The sequence below is a fragment of the Myotis yumanensis genome, unplaced genomic scaffold (genome assembly GCF_028538775.1).
Source record: "Myotis yumanensis isolate MYYU_CA2020_CCGP unplaced genomic scaffold, mMyoYum1.0.hap1 SCAF_1, whole genome shotgun sequence".
NCBI lineage: Eukaryota > Metazoa > Chordata > Mammalia > Chiroptera > Vespertilionidae > Myotis > Myotis yumanensis.
This window is the reverse complement of record NW_027223752.1, coordinates 152,897,492-152,911,183: the sequence shown is the minus strand read 5'-3', so window position 1 is coordinate 152,911,183 and position 13,692 is coordinate 152,897,492. Positions and strand designations below refer to the sequence as shown.

General features: G+C 43.4%; 1 protein-coding gene across 2 annotated transcripts in view; it reads left to right on the top strand.

The window, feature by feature from the left end:
- Positions 1-203: 203 nt before the first annotated feature.
- The window catches only part of PPA2 (inorganic pyrophosphatase 2), an 87,719-nt gene continuing 74,230 nt past the window's right edge, over positions 204-13,692 (top strand). For both annotated transcript variants that reach the window (XM_070433256.1, XM_070433254.1), the window contains exon 1: positions 204-392. In XM_070433256.1, the coding sequence (XP_070289357.1) occupies positions 221-392 (172 nt within the window). In that variant the 5' untranslated portion in view covers positions 204-220. The remainder of the gene's footprint in view (positions 393-13,692) is intronic.

Here is a 13,692-nt window from a genome sequence, read left to right as displayed (position 1 = left end):
CGCGGGGGGTGCAGTGTGCATCCCTGCCAATTCGCTGTGCTCCCTGATTTCTCAAGATCACAGAGCCCCAGGGGCCAGCCGTGCCAGGACAGGGCTCTAGATCCCAGCCCCGCGGCCGGGAGTGACGACTGCGGGCGCCAGGGGGCGCTGGCGCGCGGCCGGGCGGCCCCGACTCCCAAGCACCACCCCGCGCGCCAGGAGCCGGACCGCTGCCGACGCCATGCGGGCGCTGCTGCCGCTGCTGCGCTCGGCCTGGGGCGGTCGCACGGGCGCCCTCGTCGTCCGCCTGCGGGAGGGAGCGGCCGCTGGGCCCGGGCCGCGCCGCGCCATGGCCTCGTACCGCACGGAGGAGCGCGGCCAGCCCCACTCGCCCGGTTACCGCCTCTTCTTCAGTAAGTACCTCGCAGGGCCCCGCCGCGCGGCGCCACCTGTGCCGCCCGCGCCGCCTCCCTCCCGCCCTCGCTCCTCGGGGCCCTCCACCGTGGCCTCGCGGTCCAGACCGCCTCCCTGCGCACGGGGGCCCGCGCCGAGCCCCCGGAGCCGCCAGCGAGGTGAGCGGCGGTCTCCCCAAAGGCGGGCGCGGAGACGCAGCGCGGCCAGTGGCGCCCCCGCCCCCCCCCCTCCCCCTCCCTCCCGAGTCGCGCGCGCGGTCACCCCGCCGCGCCCCGCAGCCGTTAGCCGACTCCGGCCGCCGCTCCGTTCCCTACGGAGACGCGGAGGGGACGGCGCGGGGCCCGCCCGCCGGCCCGCCCTCTCGCTGCGCGTGACCAAGCTCCTCCTCGGGGGCGGCTGCTACTGGGGAGGCGGGCGGGACCGACGCGTCCAGCCCGGCGGTGCTTCCTCGGGGACTCGGATGACCTCCCAGAATCAAGAATTCACACTCACAGGTTTCCACCTCGAATGAGACCCACGCTCGAGAGCCGCACTGGCTCCGGTGTAGCCCCCCTCAACCCCCCCCCCCCCCCCCCTCCGCCGCCTCCCGCCTCCCGCCTCCAAAGGGAGCAGCCCCAGCCCAGAAGGCGAAGGGCTTTCTGGGCGCTGAACTGGCCGACCAAGACGGGGAGAGACCCGGGTCCCCGTTATTCTCGCTTTTCTTTGCACCCAGATATTGCACGGTGGAGCCCCCTGCAACCTGCAGATAGCGAGGTCGGTGGCGTCGCTGCCGTCGTGCTTCGTTGACCTCGGAGCCCCCGGGGTTGGGGGTGGAGAGCCGGCTTAGCAGCATCCCCCGCCTGCTGGGAGCATCAGCTTCGGAGTGTCAGACCTCAGCTCGTAGCTCTGGCCCCAGACAGGTTTCCCAACTTGCTCAGCCTTGGTTTTCCTCATCTGTAAACTGGGGCTATGAACATCGCATGGCACGCTGTATGCAAAGTGCTGAGCCATAGATCCCGCAGATAAATGACTATGATAACGCCTGTAATCATGATCATGATTGATATCTGTAACTTATAAACTATTTACACATATCTGAGCTTAGGGTTGAGGGAGTCGTTTATGGCAGAGAAAACTAAGCTTGCCTGAGGTCTTGTGATTGTAATGCCACGGGTACTAAAACCCCCATTTTCTGAAAATTGGTTGCGTGTCCCCTCCGTGCTACATCCATATTCTTTTTCGTCCTTGTTCGGGCAAGGCTGATCGGGTGGATAGGAACCTCAATAAGAAGTCCCACATTTCTGCATGGATTGTGTCCCGAAAGGTTACAATGGGATGATTATTGGGAACAGTTTTTTTCATAGAAAAAATGTCAGTTAGGTTTGTAAGCAGATAAAAGCATCTCTAAGGCACGTTATGGTGAAGGAATTCTAGATCTGCCATAAGTACAGTAATTAATAATAGACAAAAAATAGTCAATAAATATTTATGAAGTAAGCTCAGCACTGTGAGGAGATTTAGTTATGGTCCCTGCTCTTGAGATTCATGACATCAGCATAATTAGTTAAGGAGAATATAAAAACACTAAAAAAAATATTTTGTTTGAATGTTAGTTGAGAAACAGTCTTGAGGAGCCTGAGGCATATGGCGTAGGTGACAAGCACTGGCTTTGGAATGGGGCGTCCCCGGCCTTCGGCCTTCGTCCTGTCTCGGCCATGTACTCCCACCGCGTGCTGTTGGGCCGGCGATTGCCTCATTTCATTCTCACAGGGCCAGTTTAGCTGTGAAGTGAAGCAGTTGGCACAACAGTGATCTTCAAGGCCCTTCTCAGCACTGATATTCTTTTAAGGCAGTGGATGACTAGTAGATATTCTAACAACCTCCATTGAGGCAAAGTCTCTATTAGGGCATTTCTGAGGCTGTATTTCATATTGGCCGCTCACTGTGTATTTAAGACGCGTGACTTTTCTGGAACTAGCATGCCACAGATACAATATTTTTTCACTCTGTTAGGATAAACAGCAGAAAAGAAAAAAACATTTTACTGAGGTAAATGGGCAAGAATTGGAAGAAAGGGGAGTGTGGTCTTGGAGAGGGGCCAGGTGGTGAGAGAGTAATTGGAAGGTAGGTTGGTTAAACAATTTCTGAACTAAACGCCAGATGGCATCCTTGGCCCAGGACTGTTAATACTTGCTGGCAGGGGTAGGACAAAGTGAAAGGAAGTCCTTAGGGTAAGGGGGTAAGGGGAAAGCAATAAACAAATAGCTCTTTATAAAGAGGGTCACAAATGAGATATTTTTAATTCTGACGGTGCCTGTATGCATAGCACGACTTGGCTGAAAAGTGTTGTTCAGCGTTATGAAGGCGGAATCATTCCCCACATTTCCAAATATCTCTGGAATACCAGTGCAGTGGGCAGTAGACCATTTTTTAGCTTACTGTTTGTCAGTGGTTTCTCTGCTGCCATTCAGAGGAATCAGAATAAGTGATTGATGTAATACTTTCCCCCCCTTTTAATTGGTGTTGAACTTTATAGAAACAGCATTGAAGTGAGAAGACATAGGAGTATGCGCATCTTGGTGGAATCAGCAGGCCCCTTGGTGCCAGTCCTGGCCCTGTTAGTAACTCTGTGTGTGGCCTCAGTGAGTCATTTAACCTTTCTGTACCTGATGTACCTGATTTGATGTAACCATGGAAAGAAGAGATTGGACTAGATGATTATTTTCCAAACTGTACATATAGTTGAGCACAAACATCCCATGGATGTTACTAGGTTTTCTTTTAAAAAGATCTTCATCATGGTTTAATAAATTAGCAGAGCACTTTCCATTTTATTGCCTCTTAAAGTTCTGGGAATTCTGATGTCACTTGTCCCAAATTTTGAACCCCCGAGTCCCGGTTTCTCAGAATATTTGTTAACATCTTAGTGACTCTTAGCATTTCATGGACTTTAATTTGGGACATGCTGATTGAGATGATTTCTGAAACTTCCAGAAGGAAGTGTGTTGTAGAAACAGTCTTTTCTACAACACAACGTTAAGTCAAAATGCTTAGGTTGTAGGCCTGGCTTGATTATCCTGGGTATCTGAAAAATGGGGATACCAGTAATCATTTTATAAAGTTGCTGTGGCAGTTAAGTGAGACGGTGTATAGATACTTAATATATTATGTTATTTCCTTTCCCATTTGACTTTAAGACATAAAATCAAAATTCTTCTATCATTCTGTGAAAGGTGAAAACAATGGAATGTGGATAAATTGAATATTTTGAATCTATTTCAATTTATTAATTCGTAGGTCTCAGAGTTTTTTTTAATTCATACTGCCCTGCAGTCTTGAATTAACTGTAAAATCATAACGCAGGTTATACTTATTACATGGGGCCAAAGACTACATGTCAGTATTCCCCTTTAATAGCTTGCATATTTTTGCTTGTTTTGTTTCATTAATAACTTGAAAATGTACTATTTTAGATTTTTAAAATTTCTCAAAGGATGGGGAGAAAATGCTTTTTGTAATTTGGATTTTTATTACCATGGGGTAGGCAACTGGTTCACTTACTGAAACAGTGCTATGGATAATTGCATTTATTTAGCATGAGGATGAGTCAAGTAGTTCTTTAACAATGAATTTTGTTTTTGTTTTTTAATCATTTATAAGCATGTGCTTATGTTAAAATTACCATATGTTTTTCTTTTTAAATACATTTTAAATACATTTTTATTGATTTCAGAGAGGAAGGTAGAGGGAGAAAGAAACAGAAACATCAATGATGAGAGAGAATCATTGATTGGCTGCCTCCCAAGGGGTAAAAAGCCTGCAACCTGGGCATGTGCCCCCACCAGGAATTGAACCGTGACCTCCTGGCTTATAGGTCAACACTTAACCACTGAGACACACCAATGGGGCTAGGTTTTCTTTTTTAAGTAAATCATTTGAGTAATAGGTAGAATCTCATTGAATATATCATTCATGGGCCTTATGAATTTTCTTGTGAAGATTTCACAATATGTATATGTGTTTGAGTCTTAAATATATGAGCTCCTGTAACCTTTTTTATAAAGTTGGCCCATATTATGGAAGTTAAATTGACACAAAAGAACTTTATTATTATTGTGTGAATCTAGGAAATTATATTTATTTGGTTTTTGTCATTATTAAAGCTTCCAGTAAAAATCTCTCTAAGTGGTTTCAATAATAGTATGTTATAGTATGTTGGTCCTTGGCATACATGAGTCTGTTTGCGGTATATAAATAAAATCCGATATAAGTTTCTCATTCTATTCAATTTTCTCACTTGCTAATCCAAGTAATAAACTTTTCATCAACTTACTGTTATGAAAGAAAACTATATAGGTAACTTACAACTGATAGAATAAAATTTCATTTCAGTCCATTTAAAGGGAGAGTTTTAACACTGTTTGTCAATATCCCTTGTATTTTGATTGGCCTAATAGAATTCATTAGGTTATGCCTAGGGAGGCAGCCTGGATTTTGACAAGAGTGAATACCTAGACAAGGTACAAGGGTGACTAAAATTGTTTATTTTATCTCCCTTCAAATAAATATCCTTTCAAAGTGATAGTTTGTAATAAAAACAATACTCCTAAAACAATAAATAAGGAGCCATCAGATGAAAAACAGATGGAGGTTTTGTTCTTGATGAAGCAATGTGGTGGAAGCCCCACCTGAAGTGTATGAGCTGAGGGGTGTACTATAGGAAGATGATTTGCATAGACTTCAGGTCACGGATGTGTTAATTTGATGTCATAGGATCTCGAGAGCGTGAGAGTGATGTGGCGCTTAAGAGAGTTTTATTATGGAATAGCACACAAATGTTTACCATGCAGACATGGGGCTGGAGGAAAGGGCTAGCTCCTTCTATAGACAGTGAAGAAAATGTTTGGCGGAAGTCAGACAACCTGATGATGTTGCTGCCCCAGCAGAGCTGTCTTTGTTCTGGCCAAGTAGAATGTTAGCAACCCATGCCCTACCTGTACATGTCCACGGGAAGCTGGCCTTCAACAGGTCTCTCCCATGTATGAACACATCAGTTTTTTCCAATCAGTTTTTCTAGTCTCTTATTCTTAAATGTAAACCAGATAGTCAAGGATTACCTTCAGTCGGGCTTTCTTCACTGCTGCTCTACCAAACTGCTTTTGTCAAGGCCACATGTGACAAATTTAATGATCAGTTTTAAGTTTTATCTCTTGTGACCTTAAGGGTAACTTTTCACAGTCATCACATTTTCATCCTTATTTTTTGCCTCTTAGTTATTTTGATGGCTTGTCCTTTCAGCTGTCTGCCCTGCTGGATCCTTCTGTAATTTTGAGCTTTAACCTTTGAAATGTTCCAGGGCTCATTCCTTAGCACACTCCTCTAACTGTTCTCTCTCTCTCTCTCTCTCTCTCTCTCCCCCCCCCCTCCCCCCCCACCCCTCCTTTCCTATTTCCCTCCCTTCCTTCCTCTCTGGCAGGGGTTGGTAAACCTTTGCTGTGAAGGGTCACATAATAGATAGACTGTGGGCAGGCCATACAAGTCTCTGTCACAACTAGTCAATTCTGCTCTTGTACTGCAAAGCAACCAGAGATAAGTAAAAGTATGTGTATGACTATGTTCCAACGAAACTTTATTTACAGATATAAAACAGGCCGTGGGCTGTATTTGGCCCGGAGTTGGCTGACTTTTGCTATTACTCTAGCTCAGTGGTTCTCAACCTTCCCAGTGCCGCGACCCTTTAATACAGTTCCTCATGTTGTGGTGACCCCAACCATAAAATTATTTTCGTTGCTACTTCATAACTGTAATTTTGCTACTGTTATGAATCTTAATGTAAATATCTGATATGCAGGATGTATTTTCATTGTTACAAATTGAACATAATCAAAGCGTAGTGATTCATCAGAAAAACAATATGTAATTATATTTGTGTTTTCCGGTGGACTTAGGCGACCCCTGTGGAAGGGTTGTTACCCCCAAAGGGGTTGCGACCCACAGGTTGAGAATTGCTGCTCTAGCTGATGCCATCCAGTCCTATAGTTTTAGCTACCACCTATGCCTCCCAGATTTGTAGCATTTAGCCCCAGTCTCTTGAACACAGAATTTACTCATCCAGTCTTCCACTCTGTATCCTACTTAAATGTTTACAAAGCATCTCAAGGTTAACATGTACAAACCAGAAATTCTGACCCCCTCTCCCATTCCTGCCTAACTGGTTTTCACATCTATAACCAGTAACCTAGGAATCGTTCTTGTTGCCTCTACTTTGATCCCCACATGTTAGTTCATTAGTCTCTTCCCTTAACTCTGCTTTAAATGTATCCAGAAGACAATTACATCTCTCCACTTCCACCCTTGCCACTTTTTCCATGTCACCATCATGTTTCACTTAGCCAGTAGCTTCCTGCTTGCAGCCTTGTCCCCCTGTAGTCTGCTTTTCACCTTGACCCTTTTAAAATGTAAGTCAGGTCATGACCAGACTCTGCTCAAACCCCAGTAGCTTTCCATTTCACTCAAAATAAATTTTAAATATTTACCATGTGACCTAATACTCGGCTTCCTCTCTGAATTCATCACTCACCACTCTTCCCTTTGATCATGTGATCGGCCATCCTGCCTCCTTGCTGGTTCTCAGACATGCTGTGCATATTCTTGCCTCAGCCCTCTGTGCTTGCTGTGTGCCTGCAGTGTTCCTCCCTACCTGTCCGCTTGACCACTTCCTCACTCCATTCAGCTTTGTGACCTATCAGAGAGATCTTTTATGACCTTTCCATGTAATAGTATCCCCTTCCATTATTCACTCTTTCCTTTCCCTGATTAGTTTTCCTTTATGGTGTTTCTTGTGCCTGATATCCTAAAAACATATTCATTCCTTTTGTAAATCCTTCTCCCCCTGAATATAAGTTCCTTAAGAGCAGGGAATTTGTATACCTGGTACCTAAAATAGTGGTTGGTGTAGTATTTGTGTTCAGCGAATATTTACTGCATGAATGAATTTATGAAGACCTTATAAATTAAGTGGAAAAAGAAGAAAGTAGAAAGAAGAGAACTTGAATTTTAAAAAGTCAAATGGGTGTCCTCTGAGATTTTAGAAGCTGTTGCATCCATTAAAAATGAAGAGGAAGCTATGAAGAAAAGGCAAAGAACAAGAACTCTTGGAAATCACAGTATGGTTGTTAAGACAACTCACTAGAAGTTGTAGTGGGTTGAATAGTGCTCTGTTGTTTGAAGCCACCAAGTTTGTGGTAATTTGCTACGTTAGCCCAAGGAAATTAACACAGAAAAGTTTGACTGTAAAGCAACCTACCAGAAATTTTGAACAAAATGTCAGGAAAAAAAAGAGGTTTGACTGGAACACATTCCAGAAGGAAGAAACAGACAAAATTCAGAAGAAATCAAAGGGGTAATATGAGAGATCTAAAAATTTAAGGACCCAAGTATTCTAAGTTCCAGACACATAATTGTGAAATCTCAGAAAACTGAGACTATAAAGAAGATCCTAATAAAAGTCTTGTGGCAGGGCCAGGGAGGGAGGGAGAACAGGTCACTTGAAAGGGAATGAGAACTAAACTGGTATCTGACTTATAAGCAACTCTGAGTGCTTGATGATTGGAGTATTGCCTTCAAAATTCCGAGAGAAAATAATATTCTTCCTAGAATTCTCTCCCCAGACAACCATTAACCTAGAGTGAAGATTGAATGAAGACCTAGAACATTTACCTCACAAACAGCCTTTGTTACAGAACACAAGTTAGAGATATGTTTCTGTAAAATAAGTAAACAAACCAAAAATCATGAATGAAAAGGATCCAGAAAAACAGTCAATCTTAGCTGGAGACTATAGAAGCAAAATCTTCAGATGCCAAGCAAGCATTCAGTCCAGATATCAGCAGAAGGTTAGGTTTCCACAGGGAGCTGTATGGGTAAAGAGAGAATTCCATAGTTTTGATGGTGTCTGTGAGGCATTAAAACAATTTATAGAAATGATTATGATTCACAATGGAAGAAAGGTAATTAGAAGCACAGGGCAAAATACAAGCCAGATAAGAAAGGAAATTTAATTTTAACATTCTGCTTGGCTAAAATTCAACACATCGACAGTGCTTCTCAAACTTCCCTGAGCGTAAGAATTATTTGGGTGTGCTAAAAATATAGATATACAGATTTCTTTCCTTAAGTTTCTGATTCACTAGTATGAATGAAACCAGGGTTCAGAGACCTGTTTAACAAGCACTCGAGCTTTTTCTTATCCTTAGAAAAATTTTGAAAATACAGTTGACCCTTGAACAACATGGGAGTTAGGGATACCAATCCCCTGCAAAATCAGAAATCCACATGTAACTATTGACTCCCCCAAAACTTTACCAATAGAGCCTTCCTGATAACATAAACTGTAGATAAGCACATATTTGTCTGTTATGTGTATTATGCATCATCCTATGTAATAAAGAGGTAATACGCAAATTAACCCCCACACCCTCACAAGATGGCTGCTTAGGAGGTGGAGCTTTTGACACTGACTGGCATAGAAACCAGCCAATCAGAAGCAAATCTGGGTGAATTGCGAGGAGCCAATGGCTGCCTAGGAGGCGGAGCTTTTGATGCTGACTGGCATAGAAACTGACCAATCAGAACCTAATCTGGGTGAACTGTGAAAACAGAACCTAAGGTGGTGGCTGAGGAGGAGTTTTAAGGGCAACAGCTGTTTGATGTAAGGTGTAAGAAGGCAGTTTAATTTTTTAATGACCGGTTTGGCATTATAGTGCATATGGCTGGCTATTAGTCCAAATATAGGGATTATGTATTTTTGTCTGCCAAGAGCATCTCTTCCTGCTGAAAAAGGCTCCCCTTCCCCATTTAAGCAATCCTATCCTATATAATCTATCTATAATAAAAGGGTAATATGCTAATTAGTCTGGGTCGACCGGCCATCTTCTGAATGTCTGACTTCCTTCCCAACAAAGCCATGATGGTGGGGGCCAAGGCAGAGGCAGTTAGGGGCGATCAGGGGAGAGCAGTTGGGGGTGAGATCAGGCCGGCAGGGGGTTAGGGGCAATCAGGTCAGCAGGGGAGGGCAGTTGGGGGCGACCAGGCCGACAGGGGAGGGCAGTTAGGGCGAGATCAGGCCTGCAGGAGAGGGTAGTTGGGGGCGAGATCAGACCGGCAGAGGAGGGCAGTTAGGGGCAATCAGGCAGACAGGCAGGTAGAGGGGTTAAGGGCAATCAGGCAGGCAGAGGCAGTTAGGGGTGAGCAGGCAGGCAGGCAGATGAGCGGTTAGGAGCCAGCGGTCCTAGATTGCGAGAGGGATGTCTGACTGCTGGTTAGGAGCCAGTGGTCCCAGATTGCAAAAGGGATCCCACAGGGATTGGGCCTAAACTGGCAGTCAGACATCCCCCAAGGGGTCCCTGATTGGAGAGGGTGAAGGCTGTGCTGAGGGACACCTCCCCCCAACCCCCCCCCCCCCCCCGCACAAATTTCATACACTGGGCCACTAGTATCCTTACAATTGAGTAAGCTAGAGAAAAGAAAAAGCTATTAAGAAAATCAAAAGGCAAATGCATTTACAGTATTTTTTATATGTTTTTATTGATTTTAGAGGGACAGGAAGGGAGCAGGAAAGAAAGAAACATCGATGAGAGAGAAACATCAATATTGATCCCCTGCCTCCTGCACACTCCCTGCTGGGGATCGAGCCCGTAACCCAGACATATGCCCTGACTGGGAATCAAACTGGCAACCTCCTGGTGCATCAATCCATGAGCCATACTGGCCAAACTACATTATTTTTGGGGGGAAAATATCTGCTTATAAGTGAACCTGCTCAATTCAAATCTGTATTGTTCAAGAAGTCAACTTTGTATGAAAATAGGAAAAGCATAGAAAATTTAATATTAGAATATCAAACATTTTATCAGCCTTCATATGAAAATATAAAAGTTCAGTAGACAATAACTAGGAGTGAGAAGAATGAGGAAAGAGGGGTAAAAAGCTGATTAGTAGAATCAAAAAATGCTGTATATGTTTGGTGGAACAAAGACTAAAGACCATAAAGTGTAAAGATTAGCTAATAGAGAGTTTAAGAGGAATAGGTTGAACTAAACTTATTTCTCAGAATGGGAATCAGTAGATAATTTCTAAAATGGATACAACTAATCATAGTTATATTATTTAGGAAGATGAATGAAATCTACACTAGACCTAAGTAAATTAAAGAGGTGAGAGTGGGTTGCTCTGATAGGCCTGTATTGGAGAGAGGTGGGGACTTTTACTGGTTTAACCTTACATATGCATTGTTTTGTTTAAACAACAACAAAATAGATATTTGGAAAAGTAAATTGGCAACAACTTGGTTTCAATTCTAAAGAAGCAACTGGTCAGAGCTTCAGAGCTTCACCTATTTACTCTGAGCCTCTGAGAAAGGACTGTCTCTAATGTGTGCTTCTGTTATCTTTAAAGAGTGACGTACATTGCAGAAGTCCTTGCTGCATAGACCATTTCCATCTCTATGGCTCACAGGTATAATATGGATTACCCTTTCATTTTATAGGATCAGGATATAGTGCATATCTTTAAATCCACCTTTGGAGAATCTTAATACTTTAAATGGAGCATAATAGCACTGACCCTAGCAAATGTTTAATGGAAGATTCTCATCCTTCTCTTGTGCATTAGGTCAGTGCTTAGCTCTCTCAATGTGCCCGGAGAACTCCCTTTTTCTTTAAGCTAACCGGCTGAGGGTGCTCCTGCGATGGAGCACAACCCTGTCTTAGCTATGGGCATAGCTCACTTTTTAGCACCTTTGTATCCCAGCATTTAGTACATTTCCTTTTACGTAACTAAATTATACATTGCTTAATTGAACAACCTCGAAAAAATTAGGTTTCCAATAAATTGATTAACTTTATCAAGCTCAGGAGCTAGAACTCAGGCTCTTGGCCTCTGCATGCATTGCTCCTGTGTGAATTTATTGGCGTATTGCTCACTCAAAACATTATATGTGATCTAGGGCCATATTTTATTTTCCTAGAAATAATTTTGTGTTACATTTTTATTTATACTATTTGATGATTTAAATATATGGTTACCTGAGTTAGACCATTCACTTATTTACACTCTTTTTACCTTCTGAAATGGCAATTAGAAAACAACTTATACATACATTGCCATTACCTTAGTATTTAAATAGAATGCTATTTAGATCCCAATTTAAAGAGCAGTTCTCACAGACCTTCAGCTTTTGTTGATCACAGCTTCATATCTTCCTCAGCCTTGAGTGACGTGCACTCAACTTACATCTTAATACATTTGTTGGGGCTTGTTCTCAGTTAATAGGAGCATTGGGGCTTTAGGGAAATTTATCACCAGATTTGTGTGCTAGAGGTATCATTTACTCTTTTTAAAAAAAAAAAAAAATTTTATTGATTTTTTTACAGAGAGGAAGAGAGAGGGATAGAGAGTTAGAAACATCGATGAGAGAGAAACATCGATCAGCTGCCTCCTGCACATTCCTTACTGGGGATGTGCCTGCAACCAAGGTATATGCCCTTGACTGGAATCGAATCTGGGACCCTTGAGTCCGCAGGCCGACGCTCTATCCATTGAGCCAAACTGGTTAGGGCATCATTTACTCTTTATGTGTGTGTCTGTGTATGTGTGTGTGTGTGTGTGTGTGTGTGTGTGTGTATGTGTATATATATATTTATATATTTATATATTAGAAGCCTGTTTCACGAAGATTCCTGCAATAGGCCTTCCTTCCCCTGTCTGCCAACACCAGTTTTCCTCCGGCACCGGGAACCCAGGCTTTTGGTCCGGCCGCAGTGGAGAAGCCAAGCCTCGAGGCTAGGCTTCTCCCCTCTGGCCGCAGCGAGGCTTGGCTTCTCCGCTGGCTCTTCAGCCTTCAGTCTTCAGTTTTCAGTCTTCACTCTGGCCGGAGCCTTCAGTCTTAGTTCCATGCCTGTGTATGCAAATTAACTGCCATCCTTGTTGGGTTAATTTGCATGCTCATCCTGATTGGCTGGTGGGCATAGCGGAGTGACACCAATTTGAATGTTTCTCTTTTATTAGTGTAGATATGTATATTATATTTTTTATTGATTTCAGAGAGGAAGGGAAAAGGAGAGAGAAATAGAAACATCAATGATGAGAGAGAATCACTGATCGGCTGCCTCCTGCACACCACCGCACTGGGGATTGAGCCCACAACCCAGGCATGTGCCTTGACTGGAATCGAACCTGGGGCCCTTCAGTCCGCAGCCAGTGCTCTAGCCACTGAGCCAAACCAGCTAGGGTGAGGTATCATTTACTCTTTTTTTTTTTTTAACTTTTTAAAAAAATATATATTTTTATTGATTTTTTACAGAGAGGAAGGGAGAGAGATAGAGAGTTAGAAACATCGATGAGAGAGAAACATCGATCAGCTGCTTCCTGCACACTCCCTACTGGAGATGTGCCCGCAACCAAGGTACATGCCCTTGACTGGAATCGAACCTGGGACCTTTCAGTCCACAGGCCGATGCTCTATCCACTGAGCCAAACCGGTTACGGCAGGTATCATTTACTCTTAATTACAAAGGCAGCCCAGCTATTCTGTCAAGTTTCCTGCCTTAATCTTAATAATGAATTTATCTGGCTTGTGCAGCATTCGGAATTCTTAGAGCTGAAATTATTGTTAATTTTCATCACAGTGGTAGTCCCTAATGTAACAACTGAAGTAATCTGCTAAAGCAACAATTTCCAACCTCTTTCATCTCAGGGCACACATAAACTAATTAAAATTCTGTGGCACACCAAAAAAAAAACAACATTGTTTTTTGCTGATCTGACCAAAAATAGGTATAATTTTGATTTATTCATACCTGATGGCTATTGCTGTGCTGGCTGTTATCATTTCTTATTTGACAATCTAAGGGAAAAGAGGTGAGTATCCCTGGCTAAATAGTCAGGTATTGCATGTTTTAAAAATTCTTGTGGCACACCGGTTGAAAATCGCTGTACTAAAGGATTGTATTTTTAAAAAATATTTTTATTGATTTCAGAGAGGATGGGAAAGGGAGAGAGAGGTAGAAACATCAGTGATGAGAGAGAATCATTGATTGGCTGCCTCTTGTACACCCCACACTGGGGATCCAGCCTTGCAACCCAGGCATGCACCCTGACCAGGAATCGAACCGTGACTTCCTGGTTCATAGGTCGACCATTAACCACTGAGCCATGCTGGCTGGGCTAAAGGATTGTATTTTTATTCTCTTCAAAATTCTACCTTATCTTTGTGACTTAAAGCAGAGAAAAGAATTACAGATTGATTGATGATTGAAATAT